The sequence below is a fragment of the Xenopus tropicalis genome, chromosome 2 (genome assembly GCF_000004195.4).
Source record: "Xenopus tropicalis strain Nigerian chromosome 2, UCB_Xtro_10.0, whole genome shotgun sequence".
NCBI lineage: Eukaryota > Metazoa > Chordata > Amphibia > Anura > Pipidae > Xenopus > Xenopus tropicalis.
This window is the reverse complement of record NC_030678.2, coordinates 28,298,449-28,326,068: the sequence shown is the minus strand read 5'-3', so window position 1 is coordinate 28,326,068 and position 27,620 is coordinate 28,298,449. Positions and strand designations below refer to the sequence as shown.

Sequence of the window (27,620 nt, the reverse complement as noted above, 5' to 3'; positions counted from 1 at the left end):
CTCCATCCATCTTCCCATCAACTCTGAGCAGCTTCCCTGTCCCTGCTGAAGAGAAGCACCCCCAGAGCATGATGCTGCCACCACCATATTTGACAGTGGGGATGGTGTGTTCAGAGTGATGTGCAGTGTTAGTTTTCCGCCACACATAGCGTTTTGCATTTTGGCCAAAAAGTTCCATTTTGGTCTCATCTGACCAGAGCACCGTCTTCCACATGTTTGCTGTGTCCCCCACATGGCTTGTGGCAAACTGCAAACGGGACTTCTTATGGTTTTCTGTTAACAATGGCTTTCTTCTTGCCACTCTTCCATAAAGGCCAACTTTGTGCAGTGCACGACTAATAGTTGTCCTATGGACAGATTCCCCCACCTGAGCTGTAGATCTCTGCAGCTCCCCCAGAGTCACCATGGGCCTCTTGGCTGCATTTCTGATCAGCGCTCTCCTTGTTCGGCCTGTGAGTTTAGGGGGACGGCCTTGTCTTGGTAGGTTTACAGTTGTGCCATAATCCTTCCATTTCTGAATGAACAGTGCTCCGTGGGATGTTCAAGGCTTTGGAAATCTTTTTGTAGCCTAAGCCTGCTTTAAATTTCTCAATAACTTTATCCCTGACCTGTCTGGTGTGTTCTTTGGACTTCATGGTGTTGTTGCTCCCAATATTCTCTTAGACAACCTCTGAGGCCGTCACAGAGCAGCTGTATTTGTACTGACATTAGATTACACACAGGTGCACTCTATTTAGTCATTAGCACTCATCAGGCAATGTCTATGGGCAACTGACTGCACTCAGACCAAAGGGGGCTGAATAATTACGCACACCCCACTTTGCAGTTATTTATTTGTAAAAAATGTTTGGAATCATGTATGATTTTCGTTCCACTTCTCACGTGTGCACCACTTTGTATTGGTCTTTCACGTGGAATTCCAATAAAATTGATTCATGTTTGTGGCTGTAATGTGACAAAATGTGGAAAAGTTCAAGGGGGCCGAATACTTTTGCAAGCCACTGTATATTGGAAACTTTATGGGACCAGCAACCAACTCAAAAACAAAACAATTTATTTACGGTTCTCTCTGCGAAAGCAGAGAAGTCTAAACCAAACATGGCTTCCTCCAAAACAATACAGTTTTGCATATATAAAGAGATTAAAAGTTTTGGCAATTTGTTTACCTTTGGCAAATGTACTCTGTCTAATGCCACAGATTAGAGGGACCTTCTACTCATGCACCTCTAAACACCTTGTGGGGCACCTGGCTGAGACACAAAAAGGTGGTGCCCCTGGCATTTTTGTTTGTTGTAAAACTACTGTAGCTGCACTTCTGAAGCCAAGGTGGTGGCTATTAGACGAGAGCTGTCTTAAATTTGCTGGTTGGCATGGCAATGTCATAGTACACTGACAGGATTCCACAGAATCCAGAAGAAAACCTGAAATTACTGCCAGGTCTTGGCAGTCAGTAGGGTTTCCCAATGTACATTTGCACAGTTGCACCCATTTAGAGTGACTTCAGGTAAAGACTAGACAGCTAACCAAACGATCAAATCAACAGTCCATCAAGAACTTCTATGGCTTGGGCACCGCATTGAGACAATGTATCCCGGGGTACTTTTATTTATAGATAATTTATCCAAATAGTGAGTCTCTGTGACAATTCCAATGTTCATTATAGGCACTATGATCTAATTTGTGTGTTAATTTGATACTTGAAATTACAAGGGCTCATAAAATATATTGGGTGAGGTGCAAAGCACAAATTGGACCGACCAATACCATGACCACGAGTGCTCCCAATATGGGCCCTTAGCACTCAAGTACTTACAAAATAGATAATGTCTCTCTTATTGGGGCAAATTAAATAAAAAATTAACTGACCCATGAACTCACTGGGAAAAACTGTTCAGAATCGCCCTTAAACACACTAATACAATGTAAAACAAATATTTTCCTGCCTACATCTATTTAAGTTAGGTTGTTTCTTTTCATTGTAGAAGACAATTTCTGATGTTCTTGCTAACAAGGCTCCAACAGCCGGCACGCCAGACGATATGCAGAAGCTGGTGCTAGAGCACTTTGGTGCCAAACGCTCTGTGATTGAACTGGAGGAACTACAAATACCAGGTATGGCAGCACCCTCAACTCTCTGTACTGCCAGAAATGACAAACAAATCCAAATCCCTGTTATATTTTACGGACGGTTTCTATAGGTTCATGTGCCTTAGTGGGCATTGTTCAAGGAATGAAACACTCCTTATTATTTATAATCATGGTTGGTTTCTATAGGCTCACACTTCTTATTGGGTGTTATCCAACTGTAAGTCATTTAGAGCTCATGTTTCCAGAATAACTCTTTCTACATGCTGAAAACCACACAAAATGTAACAATCACAGTGTTGGAAACCACATACATTTTTCTTTGCGGTGAAATCTCAGTATAAGCTGAGCCGTGTCTTTCAGCATTTGTTTGCTTGCACTCGCCATGAACCAAAAATGGGAACCTCCACGCATTCATTTCTGCTCCATGTGCTGCCTCTGTTGAGCCCTCTTTAGAAACATTCTCCCATACCTTATTCTTCTCTGTTTACAGACAGAATCTGCAAGGAAGATGCTTCTATTGTCTGTGTTTATTTCCAGACTCGTCCCTAAGGGGATCGGTGGGTTATATTCACAGAATAGGCCTTTGGCCGGAATTATGTGACCTAGTTTGCTTGGCATCATCCTATTATTTCAAAACTGGGCATCAGTCATATCCAGTCTCTGTAGGGTGCTGCAGTGTCAGACAGCGGACATTGTTATGAATAGAACTATAAATAATAACCTCATTTCTTGTCTCTTTTATATCTGATGGATTTTTCAGTTTCAGGGGGAATCGAGGTTTGAGACACAAAAGATCTTTCATAATCTACAAATTACAGAGCCAGCCTTATTGAATTTGTAGGTTACAGGCAAGCTTCCCCTATGTTAGCTATGTTATAATGAGTGACAAAGGGGCATTTATTTGTATTTATTAAGTCTGGGGAAATCTGATATTATGTTGGATCATAATGTCATAGTGCCATACTGGCCCAGTTCAAGCTACTTCACTTTCTGGCAGTGATTTCTCCTGTTAAACACACATGGTTGTTAAAAGGAACATATTGCTTATGCAGTAATTCATTTATACAGTATAACCTAAAGAGTCACTGTGTATTTTCATTGTGTATAATGGAACCTTAATGGGAGTTATGCCTTTATTACGGCAAACTCGAAGGGAAATCATTATATGATTATTATTTGTGGCAAATAAGTGTATACACTGAAAGAGGGCCCTGCCCAAATGGCCCATAGGGCTGTTTTATGGGCTTTAAACATCCAAATGCGTAATGGGTAAGAAATACCATAGCACTTAAGGGGTAAACAAACCTCTAGCTTTCAGTTCTGTGCTCGGTCATTTTATTTTGGTAACTTTATATTTTTTGGCAATTTTTGACCAATCAAATAATATCTTGAATTAAACTGCAAAAAGAGCATTTTCAAAACTGAGGATTTTATAAAGATGTTTCCAGGAAATATTTGAGGCAGAACAGTGTAAAATTTTGGGGGCCACAGTTATCTAAAAATTATGAGAAGGGTCAGGGGTAGGAGAAAGAGGGTCAGTATGCCAGTCTGACATGCCAGCTGTGGCACACTTGGCGTTTTGACCTGCATATGCTTAAGGGAGGAACAGGGCACAAATAAGGGTGTTTTGGGCACCATATAACCTCCTGAGAGCGCTACAGCAGCTGCACACCAAATGTGCCAAAGTCCTAATTGTTATTATTACAATATATTGTATTGTATGTATCTGTAAAATGAGTGAAGAATTGTTTGCTGGCAGCTTAGAACTGGAATCTCCAGACAGTTAATGCCTGGATTGATTTACACTGGTTTGCTTTGTTCTAGATACCTGCTTTGTGAAAGCAAATGACCTTACACATACTCTGTCCTCGTACCTGAAAGAGAGTAAGTATAGCATATAACATGGGCAGAGTGCTTAGTATGCTCACGTAGCCCCATCATGTCTTTATATCTCCTCTGCAGTCTGTGCCTTGTTACTTCTGCCACTGCTCACACTGACCCTTCTTTTCAACTTTTTCGTGTGTTTTTCTGTTATGTTTTTAAATCCATCTCTTATAATTCCATTCAATTATTATTTTCTGTTTTTTCCTTATTGTCTAAACAGAATTATATAGGCGAGTGCAACTACTGCCTAACCTTCCACTGTCTGACAGCAACCTTTCTTATGACTTCCCTTAGCCCCCCTGTTGTGTAACCTCTAAAAAAGATAGCAGCAGGATTTATAGGTACAACACATATTCCACCACATCCATTGCAATCAACTATGTAAAAGTTACTTCAAAAGCCACACACAGTATTTAGTATGAGCAAACAGATATCTAATTATAGTGGGAATAATTCCTGATTCCATGACACAAGTGTTCATAGGCCACATGCTGGCCCAGCAGTGCAAGGGATGTGTCCAGAAACATTACTTTTTCCCTAAATAAACAGACCAGCCTCCCTCCTGTTGCAATTGGCCTGCTGTGCCAGTTATTGTCTCTCTTACACTGAAAGAACCTGATGTGGATGAGGCAGTTTTGTAATCGCAAGAGAAAACACAAAACTAACGTTAACTGATTATTTTTCTTCCAGTCTGTCCCAAATGGTCAAAACTGTCCAAGAACCACAAGGAGAAGTCATCTGTCTTGCTGTTGGTGGTCTGCAGCTCAGCCCACCGCACTCTGGAGCTCATTAAGTATATATCTTTGTCATGTCTGCCCAGGCTTTACCCTGTACTCAGTATTACTGCCAGCTCTCAGCTGTCTCCTGCCTAACTGTAACCAGTGATGCCCAGTCGGCCAGGCACAAATGCTTTCTTTATATGCAGGAGTCTTTTTTTATATGCACCATGTTTTATTATCTTCCATAGGGTGATATTTTTTTCTGTGCTTAAAATTATTGTTTGTCATTGTGTGTTTTTTGTCTTGCTATAGACTGATAAATGCATTCAAAGCAGACACAAAGGTTATGAAGTTGTTTGCAAAGCACATAAAGGTAAGGACAACTTAGGGTAGTTATTATCTTTTTCCTGACACTAATCTCAATTGTGTTTTATGTCTTTGGCATAAAAATCATTTGTGGCTTCTTATTTGCAAGAGGGGGTGGTATTATCCTTATATAATTTCAGCAGGGGGGCTCATTACCTCTTAGCCCTATGGCATATGGGACATTTTGACTGCTATGGTGGGTGCTCAAGCAGGGAACAGCATTGCTGAAAACAACTCATATCTCCTATCACCATTTTGTGTAGCAAAAGTATGAAAAAGACTCAGAACAGGGTATTGTCTGGGCGGAACAGGGTGTGCCCTGGTGAAACAGGGCGCGCTCTGGGCGCAACAGTGCATGTTCTGGGTGGAACAGGGCGTGCTCTGAGCAGAAGAAGGTGTGCTTTAAGTGAAACAAGGAGCTCTGAGTGGAAAGGATGGTGTACTAAAAAAATTATTACCTATTATATGTGAAGGTTAACATCTCTGTACATTGCTATTTAAAGTGGTGGAAGACTATAAGTTCTGCTGTTATACACTTCAGCACACCCCATGTGCCACAGATTTAAAATTACATAAGTGATAAATTTGGAGTAATGAAACACAATATTAGTAATATGTGATACTGCATCAATATAGAAAAGCAGGGAGTAAGGTCACTTTGTGTTGCTGTTACATTTGCTCTGTTCTCGGTCCTTTTTCAATAGAGCCAAGTTCATTCTCAGGGCAATAAATAACTACCCCCCTGTTTCTGGAGTAATTAGATAAATATGTCCTAGTTATAGAGTGATCTATGAACTGCAGAAGAGGTTAAGACCAGACATTGCTTGTTTGGCCGGGGTAATGTAATGTTTCATTGCAGCAAATTAATTACGATTTAATTTAAGTTACCAAGTGAAGCTAATAAATAAAATGACAACTCTGCTTATGAATAGCCGCTCATGGGAGTAAATACATTAATGAGAGGGAATGGTTCATAAGGTTAGCCAAAATCCAACCTTTATTTCAGGCAGCAGCAAATTACCTTTTTATGGTTAAGAAAGCATGATAATTTGCCCAGCATATACTATAGATGGGGGGGCTGGTGTTGATGGGTGTTGTAGTTTAGCAACATCTGGAAATCTACATGATGGTGATGCCTTCAAGCTCTGGTTTGTGCTTAATGCAATTAAATATGCTTAGAGGCCACCACAACTTCAACATGAAAATGAGGAACCCAGCTAGAAGGCAACAAAAATTTATTGTAGGGTTTGTCATTCAATACAATCTGTGTGTGTGTACGTATATCTATACAACAGGGGTCCTAAAACTTTTTAAGCAGGGGGCCAGTTCATTTGTCCCTCAGACTGTTGGGGGCCGGACTAAAGTCCCCCCCCCGTGTCCTCATACTATGGCCCACACCCCGCTGCTTCCTCCTGCTCCCTGCTCTCCCGCTGCATCTTCCCACTCCGCGCTGCTTCCTCCGGCTCTCCTCTGCTTCCTCTGGCTCCCCACTGCTTCCTCTGGCTCCCCACTGCTTCCTCTGGCTCCCCACTGCTTCCTCTGGATCTCCCCTGCTTCCTCTGGCTCTCCCATGCTTCCTCTGGCTCTCCCCTGCTTCCTCCGGCTCTCCCCTGCTTCCTCCGGCTCTCCCCTGCTTCCTCCGGCTCTCCCCTGCTTCCCCCTGCTTCCTCCGGCTCTCCCCTGCTTTCTCTGGCTCTCCTCTGCTTCCTCTGGCTCCCCACGCTTCCTCACGTCAGATCATAGTGGGGGCTGGGTAAATTACCTTGGGGCACCATATCTGTCCCGCAGTCCGTAGTTTGAGGATACCTGCTGTACAACATATGTTTACACACATAGATACACATTGAGGAGCAGGTTAACGGAGAATTGATTAACGATTTGTCCATTTTTGCCTAGATAAAAGATCAAATAAATCTGCTGGAAAAAAATGTTACACATATAGGAATTGGAACACCAGGAAGGATCAAGGCTTTGATAGATCAAGGTAAGCAACATTACTGTTCATTTTACACAAAATATTTAAATGGCCACTATGAGTGAAAATATTACAGTAGTATTCTGCACAACTGTGCTTAGATCTATACTGTCACTCTGTACAGGCTATGGGCAAGGGGGCTGTTCCTGCTTAACTGTATATAGTGCAGAGATTAGTCTTATGGTAGCATATTTAAATCTTATCTCTCTCTCTGTACAGGCTTACACTGACATACGCTTTGGTATCAGCTTGTTTGGTGCAGTGTATGGTGTACATGCAGGCCATATTGGGCTGATCTAACTGTAGGCTCGGGGCCAATGATTGGTCATACTGCGGGCCTATGGATACCTGTCAGGCAAGGATCACAACAGCACACTAATGTGGTCTTCTCCCAAGGGCATTTTTAAACCTGCTTTATATCTGCCCAATTTTCAGCCAGGTATTGGCCCTAATGGCCTTGTGATGGTCCCATAAATGGGTCAGTATCTGGAGAGGCTGAGTCTGCCACCTATACTTGGTTGTTGCTGGGACTGCTATGCCTGGAGTAATCATTACTGGCTGTGTTCTTTGTTGCTCTTACACCCAGTGATGAGAGGCCATGCCAACTTTGGCTTCTTGCATGCCTCCCAACATTTAAATTTAAACACTGGAGCCTTGGTAAGGCCAAGACACAACCCTGGGGTCTGCCTTAATTGGGACTATTGAGAAATTATTGTAAAAGGTTTATAATGCTACAGTAGAGCAATGGGAATGGATAAGGAAGCTGAAGGCAGACAGCCCATCAATAATGGAGTCTTCTGCATACAACAAGTGGTCTGACACACTGTAGAAGTTAGGAGGAGGGGGTGCAAAGCAAAAGCAAAATTAAAAATAACCATGCACTTTTTTTTTTTTAGATAAATAGAAAGCGGCATTTTGGGGAGTAACAACACCATATGGGGCTCTCAATGATGTTTTGTATGATGGATCCAGAACCAGTTTTTCCTACTAAAGGTGGCCATACATGGGCTGATTCTAGCTGCCCATATCGGTCCCTTAGACCGATTGGGCAGCTTATTTGCCTGTGTATGGGCACTAATGACGGGCCCCCCTCACCAACACCTGGCCTGAAATCGCCCAGATCTCGATCGGCCAGGTTTGATTTTTTCGTCAGATCGGGACCGCATCGGCTTGTTGATGCGGTACCCGAACCAACAGCGCCTATACTTGCCGTTCTAATTCGATCACTTGGCCCGAGGGCCAAACCACTGAATTAGCCTGATATCGCCCACCCGTAGGTGGGGATATCGGGAGAAGAGCCACTCATTTGGCACCTCGCCAAGCAAGCGGATCTTACCATGTACTGCCACCTTTACTCTCCTAATTGCTTTTTAAATGTCTGCAATATTAAACAAAGGGACAGCACTGTCTGTTTATACTGCTGCCCATATTAGTTGTGCTTCTCTATGTTGCCATCCCCTGCGTTCCACCACAGGGAAGCGCAGAAACAAATACATCATATTCTTTCTAAGGGCTCGTACTCACTTCCTTTCTGTCTTTCCTTACAATGCGTTCCACGTTCCTAACGCATCTGTATTCAAAGAGGCGCATGTAAACACGCAGGTGGGACATGCTTTATTCCACCTATGTTCGGCACTTACATTTGTGTGAGGTTAGGAAGAATAGGATGCATTTATTTCTGTGCTCATGAGTACAAGCCCTTGCGCATTCTGCACATTGCACATAGTAAGTATAATATATGTGACTGACAAATAATCACATGCGAACCTGCAATACGTGCAAATTGTGTTTTCTTAACATTCTTTTTTTTTTTAAATTAAGAAAGCAAAGTGAAATTGCAACTTGGTGATTAATGCCCCCCCGCTGTTATTTTAACCTTTATGCCTGGCTTTACCTTTATTTCATCAATTACCTTAATATCATTTTAATGTGTACTTAATCGCTTCCATATGATTTATTTTGTGCTGACAATCCTGCTGTAGCCCTATAGCTGCGCCCGTGCCGCCACAACCTCCACATAACTCATCTAGAAATATTCTGCCAGTAAATTTCCCAGAAATCTGATTTATTCTTAAAGAGCATCTAAAGGTGGGGGGGGAGTTGTATTAACTAAACTGCTCCTATGGCACAGACAGACTAGCTACTCCTTTATTTCATTCTACCCATTTCCTACACAGCAATGATGCAAGGGGTATAATGAGTGATGTAATGCAACTATAAAAGGTTGCTATCTTTTTAAAAAAAAATGTAAGTTTTGTTCAGTTCATTTAAGTTTGATTTTTTTTCAGGTGTAAACCCTTTTTTCAGTTGATAATACCCCTTTAATCCTACATAAATTTAAAAGTGATAATCCCCTATATTCCATGTGTTTTTCCCAACAGAGGGACTGAGGTTGGAATCCATGAAATACCTGGTGTTTGACTGGAACTGGAGAGATCAGAAATTGAGGAGAATGATGGATATTCCTGAGGTAGGCTGCTGGGAATTTATATTGTATTTTCAGCTATAACACTGTATGGTCAGGGTACGTAATATGTAATAAGCATGAGGGTTATAGGAAACATACAGGGTACAGCCTGAGGTATTATGTCCATCTGTTGATGACAATGGGATAACTTGCTCTTAACTGGCCCCTGCTGGCAGGGGGAATGATCCCTCTGTTATTACACACTTGGTCTCATTTATGAACACTGGGCAATTTTGCACCTGAGCAGTAACCCATGGCAACTGATTAATGTTTTGCTTACATTATTTAACCTGCAGCTGACTGAAAAAAGCCAATCACTGATTAGTTGCTAGGGTTTACTGCCCATAAATGTGTTCAGTGTTTATAAATGAGCCCGGCTGGCTCAGCTCTCTATCTTCTTTGCCTGCGCAACTGGGGATGTATTGTGTATTTAAAGCTGCTTTATAGAATATGCATTGCTCACGTGCCCCTTAATTTGTTGCCGTTTGAAAATAGCAACTGATATACAATGGCTTAGCAAAGGTTTGCTGGGAATTCACTTGGCCCCACTCCGCCTTTCAGATCAGCTTTCGGTTAGAAGCAAAGGCACAAGATGTGACGTGGGGGAAAACCCCTGCCAAAATATTTATTTGCCCTTTTACAACCCAACCTCCAACACTGGGTTTGAAGGGCCACCACAAAGGTATTTTAACTTATATCATAATGCCACATTAACAGCAAATGGGTATAGAGAAAAATTCCAACAATCTATAAGAGCTTCATAGAGATGAAGAGGTTTATATTTTAGCCGTGGGTGCTCCGTTGCTCCCCAGGGATATGTGAATGCTGAGCTGATCATTGGTCCAGGCTTACTATATTACAAATGATGATTCAATCTCTCCAGCTAGATTTTTTAAGCAATATGTCATTTTTAAATTATGGTTCCAACTTGGTGCTTACAACTATTATATGTATAGGCAGCTTGGCCTGCTCTTATGTGAGAGCTGTATGTGTGCCGCAGCAGGGAAATAGGTGCAGTGAGAAGAGAATTCTGCCTTTATGTAAAGCACTTCGCATGCCCAGTAGGCACCTCTTTGAGGTCTTTATGGTCAGAGATAGGAGGAGGAGAGCTGCAGCTCTGCTACTTGTAATAGAGAAACAAATTAAATCTGCATGCAGGGAGAAAGGTATGTTATTTTGGGTGCTGTTTATAGTGATTTTAAAATAAAAGGCTTTAAGGAGACTTTCCCTGAATGAGGTGCATGAAGCATGAAGGCTAAGTAATATCTCTGAGAGCCTCCTGTAATAATTGTTGTTGTGTGCTTATACAGGTGAAGAAGGAGACGTTGGAACTTATGGAAAGTGGCCTCATACCTGCGTGTAGAGCTGGGACTCTGAAGATTGGCCTCTTCTAAGCAGAGACATTCTCTATGCCTTGAAGTTTTATTTTATGTTTCCAGTGGGGAGATGTGTCCCCAGTCTGCATATAACTGGGTCCTGTGTAATAAAGTTTTATCTGAAATAACCTGTCTGTGTTTTACTTCATCACCCAGACATGTGTCAGAAGCACGGGGCAGATTTTATGGTGGATAAAATCGAAAAGGACACATTATATTGTGTAGCTACAGTAAGATATTTACCCTGTGTCCTGTCCTTCAGCATTATGTTACAGACAAAGGCTGTAAATTTCCCCCTTTCCAGCTGAACCTCAGCTCCCACAATCCACTAATAGAATGTTTGGTGTACAGATCCGCAGCTCAGCAAGTGGAGGGTCCCAATATTGATAACCTTATTGTAAGTATAAATGCAATTGTTGGGCATTTCAAACATGTAGTTCATGTGCACATAACAGGAATAACTATAAATGGGTTGCTGAGAGATTGCTGAGGAAAATAGTATCGGAGGCATTTGGTGCCAGGGTATGGGTGACCCAGAATCACTCATTTGGAAGCAACAATAGAGTGAATAGAGGCCAGAGAAGGAGTTCCATGCTGTGTCCCTCTATTTTCACAATATAATGACATATATAATTAGATATAATTGTGTGCTTCCTACTTTGTGGCAACAGTTCTGGAAAGCCCTTTCTTGTTTCTGCACAATAACACCCCCATGCACAAAACCAGCTCTCTGCAGTCTGTTTGCTGAGATGGAAGTGAAAGAACGTAACTGACCTGCACTGAACATGACCCAACTGAACCCCTGTAAAAAGGAATGAAACCCCAAGTGCAAGCTAAGCCTGATCACCCAGCATGCCCAATAGACAAACAATATTTCAACATCCAGTAGAAAACTGTCAGCAAAGGGAGGACCAACTTTTTGCTAAAACCCTTGGTTTCAGAATGAGATCAAGTTCAGTACAGGTATAAGAATCTTAGTGCACCGTCTTCCATGCAATTGCCATATAACAACCACAGCATGCAACCTGCAGTCTGAAGCTCAATACTACCCCCCTGTGGCAGCTAGCTGAATTACATACCAGTGGGTTAATAAGCTGGGACAGTACTGTACAGTATGTGTATAAATGTCACTGTATAATATGGTGTGTGAGTTAAATTCTCTGAACTTTGTTTTAATTATTGGTCATAATGATTCTGTTTATTAACTTGTTAGGATGTAAGTCTTGCAATGAGCTGGATTACCCAGGACTTGGTTTAGAATGTACCACATTTTAATTATTGTTCTCATTTGCAAGAGGAAATTGATTGAAGAGATTATGGTGACCCAGATTGCCCCAAACAGTTCCTCACTTAGCCCACAGTGACAATCTTTGAGCTCTTTCAATTCTTTCCCCCCACTCACCCAGTCTCATTATCATCACCTTGCCCCCCACCCCACCAGCATTTCTCAGTAGAACTTAAGTTACTGAGAAATTCTATACTAGTGAGCAATCCTTACCAGGTCTGGCAGTGTTGAAACTCCCAGTGGGCCTAAGTGTAAGTGGGCCCTTTTGCATCTAATTGTTAGGGCTATTTCATGGTCATTCCCTGTTTTTGTTTTTAACAAAGTTAGATGGAAGGACTGAGTACAGTATGTAGAAAAAGAGAGACTAGGATAATAAAGAGGAGAAATAAAAGATTAGAGAGCAGGCCCATGGTCCAAGGTTTTCTGGTGGGCCCCTGGCATCTTAGTCCAACACTGAGATCTGGTATTCCACCTGATACTGCCACTAGGTATATTTACTATGTATATAATTTATTGGGACACTCACTCAGGTCTAGATTGATATTCCTGATACCAGAGAGCCTATCTGAGGGAACAAGAAATTGCTTATGTGCCTTTAACAGGCTGGGGAGAAGGCACCCCAGTCTGACAGTTGCTTAGTTGTAAGGTTAGGGCTCAGTATATGGTAAGCAAGCACTGTAATATATTCCATTAGAATGCTGCCACTGCACAGCCCTATATTATTAGAGTCTATGCATTAGATTATATACACACCAATGAAAGCAACCAGCTTGCCAGCACCACAACCCCACAAATATTCATATAAAAAAGGATTGTGTGCAGAATGCCAGTGTTTTATATAAAGTCAATGTAAGCACTTCTTTTAAAAACTATTTATAAGTTGTTTATATACTATATTAGACCACCATGCAGGGGGGCCAACAGACAAAGCTCACAGCAGAACTTTGCTTATTATTATCCTGGCACATACATTTGGTATCTTCTTGTACAGTGAGTTGTCTCATCTATGGAAAGTGGCAGTTACTGCCCTGTACAGCTGGTCACTTCCCCACTGGCATTATACCATGCCCTTTGACCATCAGGCCATGCACCCTCTTGGCTTATTGGGATTATAAATACATGAGGTAACAAGGGGCTTGTAGACAACCCCCAGTCACAGTATGGCAGCTTAAGCATGACTGAAACAGCAATAAAAATGTAGATAAAATCCTTGCAAAAATAAAGCTTATAGAAAATAAATACATCCAGCTTTTAATGTTGCCATTTGGCAAACCAAAAAACAATAAGCAAAAAAGACAGTATTCTATGCCTTTAAGATTCAGCATCTTTGGCCTCATCTATCTCTCTGGAATTGTGGAAAAATTGCACGCAATAAATCTGGATACATTGTCTGTGAGAAATGTTATATTTTATAATGTCCTTTCCTTCAAGATGAGCCCCAAGTGGTTTGCATGGAAATGGTATTTAATTACACAAAGACTCTATAGTTCAATAGGTGGAAAAAAGCGATAAAAGAATTTAAAGGTAAAATAATAAAATGCACATGGTTTGCAGCAAATCAAAAAGTAGCATTTACCGGGCACCTGCTTAAAAATGGAGCATCATGGTTGACATACATTAGTGCCCTGTAATCACATATGCAAAATGTCAAAAATTCCCATTTAGATTTGCAAAAGTCTGTGAGCCCTTCTACAATCCCACTAACAATAGTGCAACATCTAATGGAAAGCCTTCCCAGAAGGAAGCCGTTCTAGCAGCACAAGAACCAACTTCACATTCATATCTTTGGTTTTGTTTGCAAACTTTTCTTTCTGCTGTGGATTCTGTGAAGGTCTTGCCTAAACTGCCATTGTATCAGGTTGGCTGGCTATAGCCTTAGCTTGACTCCTAATAAAACCCTCCTGTAGTGTCTTAAGCCTCTTACAAAAAGCCAACTCTACAGGAATAGCTCCAACAAGAACAACTTCGGTTTGCTCAGAGCCTGTACAAGGAGGTACCATAAATCTATCCCAGCTTAGATATTCCAGTACTAAGCACAATCATGCAAGGACCATAACTATACTGTTAAAAATAATTTAAAAAAAAGTCATGCTTCCACTTCAGAGCGCTGGTAAGGTCCCATCTAGAATATGCCGTGCAGTTTTGGTCTCCAGTGCTCAAACGGGATATTATCTAATTAGAAAGGGTCCAAAGAAGGGCAACTAAGCTGGTAAAGGGTATGGAAAGTCTCAGTTATGAAGGACTTGGCCAAGTTGGGGTTGTTTACATTAGAGAAAAGGCGCTTAAAGGGGGATATTATAACTAGGTATAAATATATACAGTAAGGGGATCAAATAATAATCTCTCTAATGCTTTATTTACCAGTAGGTCCTTCCAGCAGACACAAAGGCATACATTCCGATTAGAAGAAAGGAGGTTACATCTAAAAATTCAGAAACGGTTTGTTAAAGTGAGAGCTGTAAAGTTGTGGAATTCTCTCCCTGAACCAGTCGTAATAGCTGATACATTATATAACTTTAAGAAGGGGCTGGATGGATTCTTAGCAAGTTAGGGAATACAGGGGTATGGGGGATAGCTCTCAGTACAAGTGAGGGAATACAGGGGTAGGGGAGATAGCTCTCAGTACAAGTGAGGGAATACAGGGGTAGGGGAGATAGCTCTCAGTACAAGTGAGAGAATACAGGGGTAGGGGAGATAGCTCTCAGTACAAGTGAGGGAATACAGGGGTATGGGAGATAGCTCTCAGTACAAGTGAGGGAATACAGGGTTATGGGAGATAGCTCTCAGTACAAGTGAGGGAATACAGGGTTATGGGAGATAGCTCTCAGTACAAGTGAGGGAATACAGGGTTATGGGAGATAGCTCTCAGTACAAGTGAGGGAATACAGGGTTATGGGAGATAGCTCTCAGTACAAGTGAGGGAATACAGGGTTATGGGAGATAGCTCTCAGTACAAGTGAGGGAATACAGGGTTATGAGAGATAGCTCTCAGTACAAGTGAGGGAATACAGGGTTATGGGAGATAGCTCTCAGTACAAGTGAGGGAATACAGGGGTAGGGGGGATAGCTCTCAGTACAAGTGAGGGAATACAGGGGTAGGGGAGATAGCTCTCAGTACAAGTGAGGGAATACAGGGGTAGGGGAGATAGCTCTCAGTACAAGTGAGGGAATACAGGGGTAGGGGAGATAGCTCTCAGTACAAGTGAGGGAATACAGGGGTAGGGGAGATAGCTCTCAGTACAAGTGAGGGAATACAGGGTTATGGGAGATAGCTCTCAGTACAAGTGAGGGAATACAGGGTTATGGGAGATAGCTCTCAGTACAAGTGAGGGAATACAGGGGTAGGGGAGATAGCTCTCAGTACAAGTGAGGGAATACAGGGTTATGGGAGATAGCTCTCAGTACAAGTGAGGGAATACAGGGGTAGGGGAGATAGCTCTCAGTACAAGTGAGGGAATACAGGGTTATGGGAGATAGCTCTCAGTACAAGTGAGGGAATACAGGGGTAGGGGAGATAGCTCTCAGTACAAGTGAGGGAATACAGGGGTAGGGGAGATAGCTCTCAGTACAAGTGAGGGAATACAGGGTTATGGGAGATAGCTCTCAGTACAAGTGAGGGAATACAGGGGTAGGGGAGATAGCTCTCAGTACAAGTGAGGGAATACAGGGGTAGGGGAGATAGCTCTCAGTACAAGTGAGGGAATACAGGGGTAGGGGAGATAGCTCTCAGTACAAGTGAGGGAATACAGGGGTATGGGAGATAGCTCTCAGTATAAGTGAGGGAATACAGGGTTATGGGAGATAGCTCTCAGTACAAGTGAGGGAATACAGGGTTATGGGAGATAGCTCTCAGTACAAGTGAGGGAATACAGGGGTAGGGGGGATAGCTCTCAGTACAGGTGAGGGAATACAGGGGTAGGGGAGATAGCTCTCAGTACAAGTGAGGGAATACAGGGTTATGGGAGATAGCTCTTAGTACTAGTTGATCCAGGGACTGGTCCGATTGCCATATTGGAGTCAGGAAGGAATTTTTTCCTCCTCTGAGAAAAATTGGAGAGGCTGCAGATTTTTTTTGCCTTCCCTTGGATCAGCTAGCAGTTAGGCAGGTTATATATAGACATAAAAGGTTGAACTTGATGGACATCTTTTTTTCAACCTAACTTACTATGTTACTATGTAATCAGGCAGATTCATGTAAGGCTCAAATTGTTATTTCCATCTGGAACGGTATCATTTGCATTCTACAATTTTGCCCCAATCAGAATAATGTACGCATAGCAGTCACTTTGCATTTGTCTTTGTTTTCCTTTAAAATAACTACTGCTTATTAGGTTTGTAGCCTTCTCTCAGTCATAAAAAGCTCTGGAAAGTAAACAGAGGAATATGAACTGTTGTATGTGAGCAAAGTACAGCAGCACCCTGTTTCAGTGGGATAGTCCTAAGGTGATAAAGGTGAACCGTATCAGGAAACACACAATGAGACTCCTACCAACCCAAGATGGTTAATGAGTAATTCCAGGAAGCGGCGCTGCCATTTATACACTGCACAGCATGACACAACTATGAAACTGCACCCTTATATTTAAGAAAAATCACCTTTTTTTAAATTAATTTAAAAATTCCTTTTGTGGAAAGAGCATGAAGAAGAAGAAGAAGGAGGAGGAGCAGGAAAAGAAGGTGCCCGTGTCCAAGTGCCCAGATAACACTGCATTCAAGCAGCAGCGTGTCCCGGCCTGGAGACTTACCCTTTCTGCCAAGGCCGTCCTCTCATCTTTCTTTCTCATTGGCAGCTTCTGCCTTGCTGTGGGCATCAGCTGGATTGTAGCAACGGTCAATGTTAAAGAGATAGCGGTGAGTAGCAGGAACATCACACAGACATCACAGCATGTCCCCTTATTGTATGTCTCCATCAGTACAGTAGTAAGAAATTAAATTAAATACATGAAAATAAGATGTATATTGCAGCCAATGGAGATGGGAGCAACTACAACTGGTTTACATGGAGGTAGTTGGAAGGGTCAGTAATCATATCAACCAGGTGGAGGCCGAGTGGGGCAGAACAGAAAGTGAAATAATTAAGGGTGAAGACACACAGAGCTATTAGTAGCAACTACTTGTCACAGCTACAGAAATAGACAATGCTGATAATTTACTGATAATTGTCTCTACAGTATGTGTGTTTTAGCAGAGGCAATTCTCAGTATTGTCTATGGCAGGGTATTTTCTGGTGTTTAGTAAGGGCAGTGGCACACAGGGAGATTAGTCGCCCCATGACAAATCTTCATTGTCACGGGCAACTAATCTCCCCGCAATGCCATCCCACCAGCTACAATATAAATCAGAGTTGCTATGATGTGTTGCTGCAATGTGCCGAAGTCGCCAAAATTTTGCCGAAGTCGACAACTTTTGGTCGACTTTTTGGACATTGCAGCGATGCATATGCCATCCCACCGGTGATTTACATTCTAGCCGGTGGGAAGGCATTGCGGGGAGATTAGTCGCCCATGACAACGAAGATTTACCGCAGGGCAACTAATCTCGTGTGCCACTGCCCTAACCGTGACAAGTAGCTACTACTAAGTAGCTCTGAGAGTGTATTAGCAGAGGCAACTCTCAGTATTGTCTATGGCAGGGTATTTTCTGGAGTTTAGTAGCCGTGACAAGTATCTGGTACAGGTATGGGATCCCTTATCCGGAAACCCGTTATCCAGAAAGCTCCGAATTATGGAATGCCAGTCTCCCATAGACTCCATTTTAATCAAATAATTCAGAATTTTAAAACTGATTTCCCTTTTCTCTGTAATAATAAAACAGTATCTTGTAATTGATCCCAACTAAGATACAAATAATCCTTATTGGGGGCAGAACAATCCTGTTTTATTTAATTGCAGTTTTATTGATTCTTTGGTAGACTTAAGGTAGGAGATCCAAATTACGGAAAGACCCCTTATCCGGAATACCCTTGGTCCCGAGCATTCTGGATAACGGGTCCTATACCTGTACTAAGTAGCTCTGTGTGTCTTCACTCTTAGTCATAGATTCTACATTTAATTAAATAGTTATTAGTTTTTGATTTTGTGAATTTCAGATTGTTTTTCTAAATCAAATAAATTCTCATATTGAATGCTGGCTTATTTATTAATGTGCTAAACTTGTTCAAATAAAAAAACTAGAATTCCTCAAATTTTCTAATTTACGAACTTGAAAAAAACTCGAAAATTTGAATCTCAAATCAAAAACATGGCTTGATTGTGCCTAGGACAACTCCCATTGACTTCTATAGAAACTTGCAAGCTTTTAGATAGCAAAGTTCAACATTCACATTTTCAGTTTTATTTTGTCCCACCATAATCATAATCCTAGGGTCCCTCTATTGTTATGCTCCTCTAAGTGCCTGTACCCTGGGACTTCCCCACGTCATGATCTCAGAATCCCGACCATTTATTTTGCTTTGTACAAGTAGGCTAGCTTGCTGGGAAATGACACAGTTATAGAAGGAAGATTAAGAAATTGCTACAAAATTGTGTAAAATATTTAGAATGTTTAAGGAATCAGGATTTAAATGTCAAGAGTAAACTGGTAAGTTATCTTCTCAGCATAAATTGTAACCATAGAAATATAACTATGGCACAAAATAATATTCTGTATTCCAATATATTTCCATTGTGTCTTTGTTGGTATCACTAGATGACTGGGAATTGCATTTTGTGCTGAAGTTGCTGCCCCCTGTAGGTTGATGCAAGTAGTGCAAGTTTCAGGTTGATATGCTTATAAAAACCATGACATACTTACTCCTCCAGTTGTGGTTCATCTACAATTTGCCGCAGTTTTCCCCCCATAGCAGTTGACTAGATGCTTTACTTCAGCAGTAGGAAAGCCAACCCCAAGGTTGTTGCATCTATTGGTGTTAGAGACTCAGGACAAATACCCCCCACCCTGTGTGGGATATAATAACCATGCACAGTTGTACAAAATGTGAAAAATTGTAAAATGCATTACTCACAGATAAATAGATTGTTCTGTTTCATTCACAGATAAATTATTCTGATTACTGTGTGACTTGTTCCGACCTTCGGCAAAATTCCTCTAATTCAGAAAAACCCTGCAATTGCGTTGTAAACTTCACGGTGCCCGGGGAACTGCAGGTAGGCCACACAAACCACACAACATACTGGGGAAGCACCCCTTTGCCATGTGTGTGTTATGTATTTGCAAAAGCTGTGTTGTGTTTTATAAAGTTATATGCTTTTGAATTGTTAGAATGTTGCAGCCTTGGAAAATAGTGGGAGGAGACTGGGAAGCTAGTCTCTGTGTGTCAGAGTTGACAGGTTGACAGTTTTTCCGCCAAATTGGGCGACTAATTTAAAGCCCAGGCGGTTTTCAAAGTACAAACCCACCAAGGTACAGATTTGGGCTATTTTTTGGAGCCTTGGCGGGTTTGTAGTTTGGAAACTAGCCAAAGTTTTTTCCCCTAGTAAACCTGACATGCCTGTCCCATTGCATGCTGGGTAATGCAGTTTGTATCTAACAATTATCCTACAGCTACGATTAATATAAAACTACAATACCCAGCATGCAATTGGTCAGTATAAACAGAGGCTCCCATTTCTATTCTATTCAGGCTCAACCTGTCGGCTCTACAACCTGCTCCCTGCTCTGTATGGTATGAGATTGTACCATTACTTTCTACTGTGATGTGGCTGCCATTTGTTACTTTCTGCAGTTGCATACCCCCCAACTGTCCCGCTTTTTATGGCGCGTCCCGCTGTCCCGGATAGTTCCATGAATGTCCCGCATTGCGGGACATTCATGGAACTATCCAGCACAGCGGGATCCGCAGGCTGGAGATGTTCATGCTTCGTCGGCAGCTTCGTTATGCCTCTCCTTGCGCTGCGCGACAGGCCCTTTTATAAGGTGTGACGTCATTACGCACGGGGCGCAACCTTATAAAAGGGCCTGTCGCGCAGCGCAAGGAGAGGCATAACGAAGCAGCAGACGAAGCGCCTATGGGAGGTGGGAGGTACGGGGTGGGGTGGAAACTGTGTATAGGGGGCACTGTGTATTGTGGGCTACTGTGTATTGGGGGCTACTGTGTATTGGGGGCTACTGTGTATAGGGGGCACTGTGTATTGTGGGCTACTGTGTATGGGAGACTACTGTGTATTGGGGGCACTGTGTATTGTGGGCTACTGTGTATAGGGGGCTACTGTGTATTGTGGGCTACTGTGTATTGGGGGCTACTGTGTATAGGGGGCTACTGTGTATTGGGGGCTACTCTGTATTAAGGGCTACTGTGTATGGTGGGCTACTGTGTATTGGGGGGCTACTGTGTATTGGGGGCTACTGTGTATAGGGGGCTACTGTGTATGGGAGACTACTGTGCATTGGGGGCTACTGTGTATTGGGGGCTACTGTGTATAGGGGGCTACTGTGTATTGGGGGCTACTGTGTATGGGGGGCTACTGTGTATGGGGGGCTACAGTGTATTGGGGGCTACTGTGTATGGGGGGCTACTGTGTATTGGGGCACTGTTTGGGGCACTGTGTATTGGGGGCTACTGTGTATAGGGGGCTACTGTGTATAGGGGGCTACTGTGTATAGGGGGCTACTGTGTATTGTGGGCTACTGTGTATTGGGGGCTACTGTGTATAGGGGGCTACTGTGTATTGGGGGCTACTGTTTATTGGGGGCTACTGTGTATGGGAGACTACTGTGTATTGGGGGCTACTGTGTATGGGAGCTACTGTGTATTGGGGGCTACTGTGTATGGGGGGCTACTGTGTATTGGGGGCTACTGTGTATGGGAGACTACTGTGTATTGGGGGCTACTGTGTATGGGAGCTACTGTGTATGGGGGGCTACTGTGTATGGGGGGCTACTGTGTATTGGGGGCTACTGTGTATGGGAGCTACTGTGTATGGGGGGCTACTGTGTATGGGGGGCTACTGTGTATGGGGGCTACTGTGTATGGGGGGCTACTGTGTATGGGGGGCTACTGTGTATGGGGGGCTACTGTGTATTGGGGGCTACTGTGTATTGGGGGCTACTGTGTATTGGGGGGGCAAAACTGGTGCTTAGTTATAACTCACTTATAACTGACTGCCTTCTCTCTATATTTGTATTTTAATGTAGGAGTTGCTATATTGTTTTCCTTAGGTCATTCAGTATGAGGGTATAGCACATTTTCGTCTGTTCCCGCCATTTGATCTATATAAAAGGAGTATTTTTTTTAAATGGGGTGTGGTAATTGGGGCGTGACCACAAAAGGGGGCGTGGTCAAAAAATTGCCGCACTGCGCACGCCAAATCTTTTTGTCCCTCTTTTCATTTTTCTAATGTTGGGAGGTATGCAGTTGATCCCTAAGGAATAATTCTCAGGATCTCTTGGGGCTCTGAGAGTTGCAGTGCAACGCACCCATATGTGCATCATGTTTGGGGTTAATGCAGAATTCTGAATCCATTTCTGTAATGACTTCCCAGCAGGACTGGGCACAGAGGGCAGGGAATTATCAGCCATCCCAGTAACTGGATAGGGGGCACAGGGCATGGATTGTGATTATATGCTCTATAAAAGCATGTTTTCCATATATACTTTTATTTTGTAGGATTGCATTGCGTATATTGGGCTATTTTTAGGCTACTTTCAAAGTGGCTTTTGGCTAGTTTTGGCCTATTTTAGAACTGACTTTGGCTGGTTTGGAAAAATAAATCTGGCAACCCTGCTGTGTGTAACAATTAAACCTAACAACCTGCCTGCATTACTGTACTGCATCACTGATATAACAGTGTCCGCCTCCTATACATTACAGGTGGGTGTAATGCCAACCCATACACAGTTTCCACCTGTTCTGGAGACTAATACCAGCTTTTCTATTCGTAGTTTTTCTTCCCTGTTAATTAAATTGGCATCAAGTATTATTTTTCCTTGGTTGGTAAATATTGGCAGTTATAAACACAAACCATCTTTTTATCATAAAAAATAACCATAGTGTGACAGCAAATACCCACAATTTCACAATTTGCACAATTAAACCAGAATACAAAATTATAAATATTTACAATACCAGTAATTGCAGTCACACTGAGAACACCTCAGACTCCTTGTTGTGACCTACTGGTTTGCAAAAGCCAATGACACTGTAGCATTTTCTCATTTATGTCCCTGCTTGGATTGATCTGTATCGTCTCTGAGATTTACAACTGGATTTGGGTTCAGATCTGGTTGCAGTCAAAAAAATCCCTAACGGCAGCTTTTCTTGCAATCCGAGTGCTCATACATGTACATACAAGTTATGGCACCAACACATACAAACCATGTGGTCATAGAACGAGACAGAGCTTCATAAAGAAGAAGCTCACAATGTGTCAAATGAAATAGCAGGTCTCTTTAAACATTGCACTAATGTTTTCTGTTCTATTTTGTACCACAGGGGGATGTGTTTATGTACTATGGACTCAATAACTTTTTCCAGAACCATCGTCGCTATGTAATATCCAGATATGACACTCAGTTACTTGGGAGAAACGTGACCAATTCTGAGGTGAAAAGCAGTGCTTACTGCCCCTTTATTTCCAACCTACTGTATTTGCTATTAAGACAGTTTCTGTAATGTACATGAGGGCCTAATGCAGCGCACAGTAAAATCCAACCATTTATTCATGTTAGTATAGATCATGGGTGGAAATAGGTCCCAAAACAAGAGATCAAGCTAAGAAGAAGCTGCAATTATTGAGATAAAGGTTGGTCTGTACCAGTTACAGTAGCATGACAATGAGTGGGATTTCCACAAAAGCCTCAATGGAGTTGATATGAGAATTTACATCATGGGTTAAATTGGGCCCAAAAGAAAATTTCAAGGCAAGAAGAAGCCCCCATGAGTTAGAGATATGAGATAGAGACTGGGCTAAAGTTCTGTAAAAGCTGTATAAGAGTAGCATAAGTAAGAGAAGGGTTTCAAGCTGGGCAGCCAAAAGCCTCAATGGGGAGTGTTATTAAGGTTAATTCCTTGGTGGTTATGACCAAAAAAAACTAAGTAAGTTTATTTTGCAGTCTTCAGAAAAATGATCAGCTTTCTTCCTCATTTTATGGGGTCATTCGTCTTTATATTAACTTTTAATATAATGTAGAGAGTGATACTCTGAGGCAATTTGCAACTGTTCTTAATTTTTTTTTTTTTATTGTTTGTGGTTTTTGAATTATTTAACTTTTCTTTCAGCCGCTATTGAGTTTAGATTTTCTGCAGCTCTCTGGTTGCTGTGGTCCAAATTACCCTAGTAACCAGGCGGAGGTTTGAGTAGCAGGCTGGAAGATGAGTAGGAGAGGACTCAAATAGACACATAAGTGAATAACAATAAATTTATAGCTTCATAGAGCAATAGTTATTGGCTGCCTGGGACAGAGATCCCCATTAAAAAGCTGGAAAGTGTCAGAAGACTTTCAGATGGTGTATTTCAATTCTGGCTGGCTGTGGTTCCAATAGGCTTTCTATTCTATAACTACACATATAAAAATATGTATATACATGTATATATATACTGTATATATGAGCCGCTTTGTTCTTGCAGAAAGCAATGAAAGTGATACAGGTAAAAGGAAAACACAAGCATTCTCATCTTCATTTATATTTCTGCTCAGACCATAACAAAATCGACTAACTGTGCGCCATTTTCCACCTATCAAAATGGAACACCAATGGCTCCCTGTGGCGCAATTGCCAACAGTTTATTCAATGGTAAGTGTTAATAAGTATATTTTCACTCTTTCTATGTAAAAATATGAGCTAGTTTGTTCTAAAATACCTTATGATACACCTGCATGATCAAGGAGCACCAACAGACATCAACTAACCCTTACTTTTACCCACTGCCAGAATTTTCACCCAGATTTAACTTATACACACACAGGCAGAGCAAGGAGTGATTGGGGTGTGTCTAAAAGATAGACAGGCATGGCTTGGTCAGAATGGGGGAATAGCTATGATGTTAGTTATTTTACAATGCAGAAATCATCACAAATAGGAAAGGCCCAGTCAGGTGAGATGAGCATTTTCTTCCATGAATAATGGATCTTGAGTAAGGGAGAAAGCCTGAGATCTCTCACCTGCATCCATCCAGCTGTGGTTAAAAGACAATTTCCCAACACCGCCCCCCAGTATAAAAAATCTTTGCAAGCCGAATTCTTTAATTTCACTAACGTTCATGCCAAACAAATGTTTCACAGTGAAATAGTTATTGTCGTGATAAAAGAGGCCCTTTGATACAGGAGCTCTAGGAAAAGTGCTACTCTGAATAGATTCTCTGCCCCCCAACCCCCCATAGTTGTTTTCCTTAAGAACACAGTAGCCAAATAATTAGCCAATAGTAATAACTGCATTAACCCTTTGGTACCTACCACTGTTACTGATACCGACAATAAGGGGCAGCCTGTAGTTGAACAGTTAGAATGGAATAAATTGAAGGTGACCCAAACCCTTCTTATGGTAGAACATGATATTTCTTTTTTGATGTTCCACCTACCCTTATAAACCCCATCTGAGCTCTGTTATTTTGCAAATGCCATTTGCCATCAGTACAAGGGAATTGGCACCTGGTCATCAAGATAAAAGTATAAACTGATCAACCAATAAAAGGTTGTCAAATGGCGCATCTTCCCCCAATATGAACAGTTTCAAAACCCTTTTGCAAAGAAGCATGAGCATATATTTTGGTTTTGGGCTTGTTATGGTTCTTCTTATATTATTTCTCCTTCCATGGTCCCTTCCCATTAACAGAAGTGGTTTTATCTTTACAGACACTATAACACTCTATTATTATACAACCGCAACTACAAAAATCCCAGTTCCTCTCCTGAGAACAGGAAACACATGGTGGTCTGATAAGAACATCAAGTTCAAGAATCCACAGCCAGTAAATAATCTGGTCCAGGCATTTGCAGGTAATGCTAATTATTGTCTATAGACTTTTGTACTATTCAACATTTCATTCCTTATCAAGTCTTTACTACATACACAAGGGAGTTTTTTTTACTTTAATATGCATATGATGTGAACTAGTGTATGTTCAAGGACAGATAAATGGGCTCCTAGCTGGGACCTGAATGTAATGTGTGGGTTGGGTGCTTAGTAAATGCATGGACACTGTAGTTAGACTGAATTTTGATTGAGAATTGGCCACCATGTTGGTAACATTTCTTATTTTCCATAGGCAGTGCCAGGCCACCGTATTGGCAGAAACCACCTTATTTACTTGATTCCGATCCTTACAACAATGGCTACGAGAATGACGACTTTATCATCTGGATGAGAGTTGCTGCCTTCCCAAACTTCCGTAAGCTCTATCGGCGCCTGTCTCGTGTTCAGCAGTTTGCCAACGGCCTTCCAGCAGGAAACTACAGCTACAGCATTGATTACAGTATCCTGGATGGCTAAGATTTTGTGTGTGCCGGGTAGACTATTTATTCAGCTTAATTTGTAGGTTCACAGTTTAGAAGGGAGGAGATGGAACCATAAGCAGCAGGCAGAGTAAGGTTCCCTTCTCCAGTCTTACTTGGGGCAGATTTATCAAAATTTGATATTAGATAAATAATGGGAACTGCCTAAATGACAGACAGAGGTTTCTCCTGTTTGATCTAACTTGCAATTTAGGTTGGTCAGGGTTGAAGGTGCAAAGCATAAAACATGTGTGGGACCTGTTATCCAGAATATTCGGGACCTAGGGTTTTAGGGATATGGGATCTTTCTGTAATTTAGATCTTCATACTTTGTCTTCAAAAAAAAAAATTTAAACATTAGATAAACCCAGTAGGATTGTTTTGCCACCAATATGGATTCATGCAGCTTAGGTACCATCAAGTACAAAGTACTGTTTTATTATTACAAGTGAAAAAGGAAATCACTTTTAAAAATCAGAATTATTTGCTTATAATGGAGTTTATGGAAGGCGGCCTTCCTGTAATTTGGAACTTTCCAGATAACGGGTTTCCGGAAAACAGATCCCATACTTGTATTTAAAGCTTCACTCGATGTTCTGCCATACTCCAGTAGTCAGAATGTCTATTCACAGCTTAGTACATGAACTGACTATAATAACAAAGATGAGAATGCTGTAAGGGTTTTACATGCTATAAGTTTAGAGCTATGAAATTCCAGTGAGGGCTGCTGTGTTTGTTACTAGAGCATACATCATATTTTAACATAATCCTTTGGCACAGGTTAGTTCTCCATAAGTATATATTGCCTGTGCAGGACAACTGACTGACTGTGAAACTCAGCCAAAATCATTTTAAATACTGGTTCATAATGCGGGAAATGGACCTCCCCATTCTAAGTTGGCCTGATGTGTAATGCAGGGTATTGATAGTTCTGCGTTTTAATGCAAAAGGTCCACTCATAACTATTATTTTTTTCCAACTGTTTGCTATTCAGAACCTTAACTTGCACCCGCAGATTTTCCCGTATCTAAGTTCAAAGGCCAGAAGTACATATACCTGACAACGCTGTCATGGTGCGGGGGGAGGAACTTGTTTCTGGGAATCGCATACACAGCAACGGGAGCGGTTGTTATACTGGTGGCAGTCGCCATGCTAGCTGTGCACCTGAAGAAAAAGAAGAAAAAAAGCCGATATTCTACAAAATAAATAAGAACAGAGTATGGTAACCCTGTAACTGTTAAGGGCAAATATTGTCAGCAGATAATTTTATTCAGGATTGTTAGAGCTGCAGTTGTGAAATATATGTCTGGGCCCATTACTGCTGCAACTTTGTTTTGTGCCAAATGGAACACAGCTCTTCTGTTTGCTGTAAACTGTGCTGCACCATTTATTTCAGTAGGCATAGGGTGATTATGGGCAAATTAAATGGAGAAATTACATTGGCATGGGCAGCCCTCTGAACCAAATGTCAGGATACCCAGTGCTCATGACTTTTAGGTTTTATTAAGGTTTTATTTAATAACCCCAGATTTATGTATCCTGTTCATATCTCCAGGAAATACTGTATTACTGATAATTTACACAATTCTGCCATCTTGTGGCTAGCTGTATAACCTTGGGTCAGATCACCAGGACACAAAGGAAACTACAGGTATAGGGCCCATTATCCAGAATGCTCAGGACCAAGGGTATTCCGGATAAGGGGTCTTTCCATAATTTGGATCTCCATACCTTAAAACTACTAAAAAAATCAATAAAACATTAATTAAACCCAGTAGTATTGTTTTGCATCCAATAAGGATTATTTATATCTTAGTTGGGATCAAGTACAAGGTGCTGTTGTATTACTACAGAGAAAAGGAAATAAGTTTTAAAATTCTTTATTATTTGATTAAAATGGAGTCTATGGTAGACAGGCTTTTTCATCATTCGGAGCTTTCTGGATAATGGGTTTCCAGATAAGGGATCCCATACCTGTACCAGCATCACTGTTGGCAGGAAAGGATTTAATGAGTAGCAAGGGGAGGAGGAG

General features: G+C 41.7%; 2 protein-coding genes across 2 annotated transcripts in view; both read left to right on the top strand.

The window, feature by feature from the left end:
• The window catches only part of cmss1 (cms1 ribosomal small subunit homolog), a 195,827-nt gene extending 184,827 nt beyond the window's left edge, over positions 1-11,000 (top strand). Inside the window, exons 4-10 of the mRNA NM_001016943.2 lie at positions 1,983-2,112; positions 3,913-3,972; positions 4,663-4,765; positions 5,004-5,064; positions 6,954-7,041; positions 9,414-9,502; positions 10,810-11,000. Of these exons, the coding sequence (NP_001016943.1) occupies positions 1,983-2,112; positions 3,913-3,972; positions 4,663-4,765; positions 5,004-5,064; positions 6,954-7,041; positions 9,414-9,502; positions 10,810-10,893 (615 nt within the window). The 3' untranslated portion in view covers positions 10,894-11,000. The remainder of the gene's footprint in view (positions 1-1,982; positions 2,113-3,912; positions 3,973-4,662; positions 4,766-5,003; positions 5,065-6,953; positions 7,042-9,413; positions 9,503-10,809) is intronic.
• A 5,730-nt stretch (positions 11,001-16,730) lies between these two features.
• Positions 16,731-27,358, top strand: tmem30cp (transmembrane protein 30C, pseudogene). Its single transcript, NM_001005809.1, has 7 exons — positions 16,731-17,011; positions 19,195-19,305; positions 22,590-22,700; positions 23,795-23,891; positions 24,950-25,093; positions 25,363-25,569; positions 26,604-27,358. The coding sequence occupies exons 1-7, from the start codon at positions 16,799-16,801 to the stop codon at positions 26,792-26,794; spliced, it is 1,074 nt and encodes a 357-aa protein (NP_001005809.1). The 5' UTR covers positions 16,731-16,798; the 3' UTR covers positions 26,795-27,358.
• The last annotated feature ends 262 nt before the right edge of the window (positions 27,359-27,620 follow it).

Coding starts and splice junctions, on each gene's coding strand:
- tmem30cp (NM_001005809.1), top strand. CDS start 16,799: ATGAAGAAGAAGAAGAAGGAGGAGGAGCAGGAAAAGAAGGTGCCCGTG. Junction 17,012..19,194: donor TCAATGTTAAAGAGATAGCG/GTGAGTAGCAGG, acceptor TTTCATTCACAG/ATAAATTATTCTGATTACTG. Junction 25,094..25,362: donor TCTGGTCCAGGCATTTGCAG/GTAATGCTAATT, acceptor TATTTTCCATAG/GCAGTGCCAGGCCACCGTAT.